Source organism: Chaetura pelagica, unplaced genomic scaffold, assembly GCF_000747805.2.
Source record: "Chaetura pelagica isolate M959 unplaced genomic scaffold, ChaPel_1.0 scaffold534, whole genome shotgun sequence".
Lineage (NCBI taxonomy): Eukaryota > Metazoa > Chordata > Aves > Apodiformes > Apodidae > Chaetura > Chaetura pelagica.
In genome coordinates this window covers 955,562-959,748 of record NW_009953065.1, presented here as the reverse complement: position 1 = coordinate 959,748, position 4,187 = coordinate 955,562, and the positions used below count along the sequence as shown (strand labels likewise).

The window sequence follows — 4,187 nt, the reverse complement described above, 5'->3', positions numbered from 1 at the left end:
CTGGACTCTTTTGAGCAGTTCCCTGTCCTTTTTGAACTGAGGGGCCCAGAACTGGACACAATACTCCAGATGTGGCCTCACCCATGCAGAATAGAGGGGGAGGAGAACCTCTCTTGACCTACTAACCACACCCTTTCTAATGCACCCCAGGATGCCATTGGCCTTCTTGGCCACAAGGGCACATTGCTGGCTCATGGTCATCCTCCTGTCTACCAGGACCCCCAGGTCTCTTTCACCTACACTGCTCTCCAGCAGTTCAGCCCCCAACCTGTACTGGGACATGGGGTTGTTCTTCCCCAAATGCAAAACTCTACACTTCCCCTTGTTGAATTTCATCAGGTTTCTCCCCACCCAACTCTCCAGCCTGTCCAAGTCCCTCTGAATGGCAGCACAGCCTTCTAGTGTGTCAGCCACTCCTCCCAGCTTAGTGTCATCAGCAAGCTTGCTGAGGGTACATTCTATACCCTCATCCAGGTTGTTGATGAAGATGTTGAACAACACCGGTCCCAGTACTGACCCCTGAGGGTTTTGAAAGAAGATTTCCACCTGCACAGCTCTTCTGGTGCACAGCTCTTCTGAAGGTTACAAATCACTGTAAGTCAGGCTGTGGAGATATCCCTGATCATCCACATTCTCTCACTCACTCTGATGGGACAGACAGGCAAGCAAAGGAAAGAGAAGTATTTTTGCTCCTCACACAGGGAATTTAACACCAAATATGATTCAGTTGTGAGAGGAATGGTTCCCTGCCAGGATGAATTCCTTCAGGCTGTAAGTACTGGCTGTGCCATTTCACACGAAACAACAATTCCTGGGAACGTGTAATTTCCCTTTCTATATGCAAAACCTTGTGTCTCTGCTGAAGAGAAACTTTAAGTAGCAGCCCTGCCATTATTTGCAAGATAAAAACCCATTAACTGCGCGTTATCCTCTCCTGCAATTTCCTTTTCTTGGGGTCAGCTGGGTTTTGGGAGAACTCCTTGACCTGCCTGGAGGCAGGGCATGCTTTTCCAGTGCGATGCTCTCGAGCAGAGCATCTCTGCACCGATGCTGCTAACCAAGACTGCCCTCTGCCTCCCCGGGCCCTGCAGCACATCGCCGTTGTGCCCCATGCCTGCATCTCTGCTGAGCACAGATTCTGGGGCAGAAGGGGTGCCCCCCTGCCAGGGGTATGGAGGAGGCTTCCCTAGGCCCATGGCAGGCCAGCAAATGTGCGGTCCGTGGGGACGGACTTGTGCTCCTCTGCCTCCCACTGGAGTTGTGCCTGTGGCAGCCTGGAGGATCAAACCCTATGCCTGCTTCAAAGCAGGTCCCTTCCCTTATCTGGGATGTCCCGACTTTGAGGATGCCCTGACTAGCTGAGGCTAAACCTTGCAGTTTGGGTGAAAAGGAAGAGGGCTGAATGGGAACAGGCCATGAGCTAGCCACTCGACTTGTCTCATTATGTATTCACCTCTTACATCACTGTTCCAATTAATAAGCCTTTATAAAAATCTCTTATTACAAAAAGAAGAAAATTGGGCCTTTAACACAAGCCCACTGTTTTCACAAAACTGTTAAGTCTAACGAGAAATTAAATTATTTTTGTTATCAGAGTGATGCATAATACATTAATTTACAATACTCTGCAAAAAGAAAACTTTCCAGAATTGATTGTGACGTGTATAAAAAAGAAAAGACCACAAGATTGTAATTTAAAAGGATGGGCAGCTAATTAAAAACCCAGTGCAGCAGTTCCATCTGCAGACTGAAAGTATTCCAGAGGCTGTATTGTCTTACTTCCATCACGTCTGTTAAGCCATCCTTACATTGCTCAGAAACATAACACTTGTCTTTTGAGTCTGTTTAACACAGCATTTCTTGGGAGACGGGAAATCCGAGCTGATTTTTTAATTTCTTGATTTGGGCTTACATATTCTAATGTATAAAATGAACCACTTGGATCCCAATGACTTTCTGGGAATGTGCTTGCACTTGTGGTGGGGTATAAGATGGGCAGAGTTGGTGCTGAGGACCCAGCAGCAGCTCACGTGTTGGGGGCCTGTCCTGGAGCAGCCCATTGGCAGCTGGATTGCATTGTGTGTGCTCCCAGAGCACACCTTCCAGTAAGACCACATGGATGGGACCTAATCCATGCTCCTCAGGACCACTGCAAGTTCAGCCAATGCACAAGAGTTGGGTATAATCAGGAGATTCACACCATAAGGTGCTCCTGATCTGAATTAAAATGCTAATATAGAAACAACCACAGCCTTTATTTTGCTTGCCTGTCTGTCCCATCAGAGTGAGTGAGTGAATGTGGATGATCAGGGATATCTCCACAGCCTGACTTACAGTGATTTGTAACCTTCAGAAGAGCTGTGCACCAGAAGAGCTGTGCAGGTGGAAATCTTCTTTCAAAACAGGAAACCAGTTTATATATCCTGGCCTAAAAGCCACAGGTGCCTGCATTTGCTTGACTGGGGAGGATGATTCCTCAGCATGCAATGCTACAGCAAACAGTACCCATATCTCCATGTTCTGTGCATCTCCTTCACCTGCCTTAGAGAAGCAGTGATAACTCAGAGCCATCTGTAACACTGTCATTTGTCACTGCAGCCAGCCAGAGACTGCTGCTAATGCCACACTGCAGCATCCTCAAACTGGCAGGAGTACACCTCAATTGGCACTCACTGTCTAAGTAGCACTATACACTAGAGATGTGTTGGTGGAAGCCAAGAAAATGGGAGATTATAACACATGATGACATTTGCTAGCAAGGCGAGCTTTTTGCTGAAGTTAAACTTACAATGCCAGCTTGAGAATACAACTGATACTTTTGCAGAGTGGCAAACTAGACGCACAAATACCACTCAATGAAATCTGTGGATGTTAGAGGCTTATGGCCTCTGTGGCTTTGAGCTTTAGTTTTCCACACCTACCTCTTGGAGAGTGTTAGGAGATTTGGTGCTCAATTTCTGACAATTATGCTCAGTTCTCAATTACTGACACCCCAAATTTCAGAAATTTTATTTACATATTTTCACAAGTCAAGTCTACCAGTGTCCCAAGCTATGGAACTGGAGCCTCAAAAGTTATTTGACTTGCTGACTAACCTCTCATACAAGCATGTAGGCAACCGTCTGCTATTCAGCCACACACTCCTATTAACGAATGTTTTCCAGGGACAAGGCATAAATCTGTATTTATGCCACGTCCAGTTTGTGCTTGAGCCTGTGTCACGCAATAGGATATTAGGCTTAATCTCTGTGAAAAGCAGGTGAGGAACACCTGGTACTCACAGCACAGTGCCGGTGCTTTTCCGCTTGATCGTGAAGTGCGAGGAGTCCTCCGAGAACTCCACGTCGTAGTTGGCCTCCTCAGCAGTAACCCCAGGGGAGTCGATCTTGAGTGGGACTTCAAACCGCTTGCTGTTGGGGTCGTAGAGCTAAAGCAAGGCGAGGAGGAGGCAGCTTAGCTCCTTCGTCAGTGGGCACTGCTTTGGTTAAATGATTGTGTCCCCCTCCCAGGTACTCACCCTGAACCGGAGTCTGTCCTTTGTCTGGAATTCCACTTCCAACATGACTGGGGAAATGTCATTTCCAAAGAGGGACAGAGTGTCGCGCTTGTTCAGTTCCACCCTGCGGGGGAAAAACCTGCTGGTGCCCCCCACAGCTGCTTGCTGCCCACCACCCCTGGTGCAGGGCAGGGGGAGCAACTCAGCTATTCTACATCAGCTCTTTAAAAATAAACCATTGATTTATTGAGAGAAACAATCTGAGGTTAGCTTTGGCTCTTCTTGCTGTTAGTGGATAAAGCAGGTGCTACTGGAGGAAGGACACATCATGGACTCCTGGGACACAGCTCCCAGGAGGGTGAGGACCACCCCGTGCCAGTACCTGATTTTCTGAGTGCAGGACCCCAACTCTGCTTGGCTTTTAGGCAAGGAAACACTTCCGTTACCCTCCTGGTGGCAAGCTGGGGAGGTGGCAGTGAAGCAGCTTGGGAAAGGCCTGTGACCCCTGGGGCAGCTGCAGGAGTCCCTGGTGACCGAGGGGACCGCACACACCTACCTCCAGCCCATGGCTGTCTTCTCTGCGTTCTTGCCCAGGGAGTAGCCGTAGGGACTGTCCTCAGTGAAGAAGCACCAGGGAGCGTTGGGCACATCCGTGGGGCACCAGCGGCAGGCCCCAGCCCCGCAGCTCTCC

At 48.9% G+C, this 4,187-nt stretch overlaps 1 protein-coding gene across 1 annotated transcript in view; it reads right to left on the bottom strand.

Moving 5' to 3' along the window:
• LOC104387990 (maltase-glucoamylase, intestinal-like) overlaps positions 1 to 4,187 on the bottom strand; it is a 57,043-nt gene that overhangs the window by 49,528 nt on the left and 3,328 nt on the right. Inside the window, exons 3-4 of the mRNA XM_009996793.1 lie at positions 3,518 to 3,620; positions 3,282 to 3,427 (exon numbers count right to left, since the gene is read on the bottom strand). Coding sequence (XP_009995095.1) covers positions 3,282 to 3,427; positions 3,518 to 3,620 — 249 coding nt within the window. The remainder of the gene's footprint in view (positions 1 to 3,281; positions 3,428 to 3,517; positions 3,621 to 4,187) is intronic.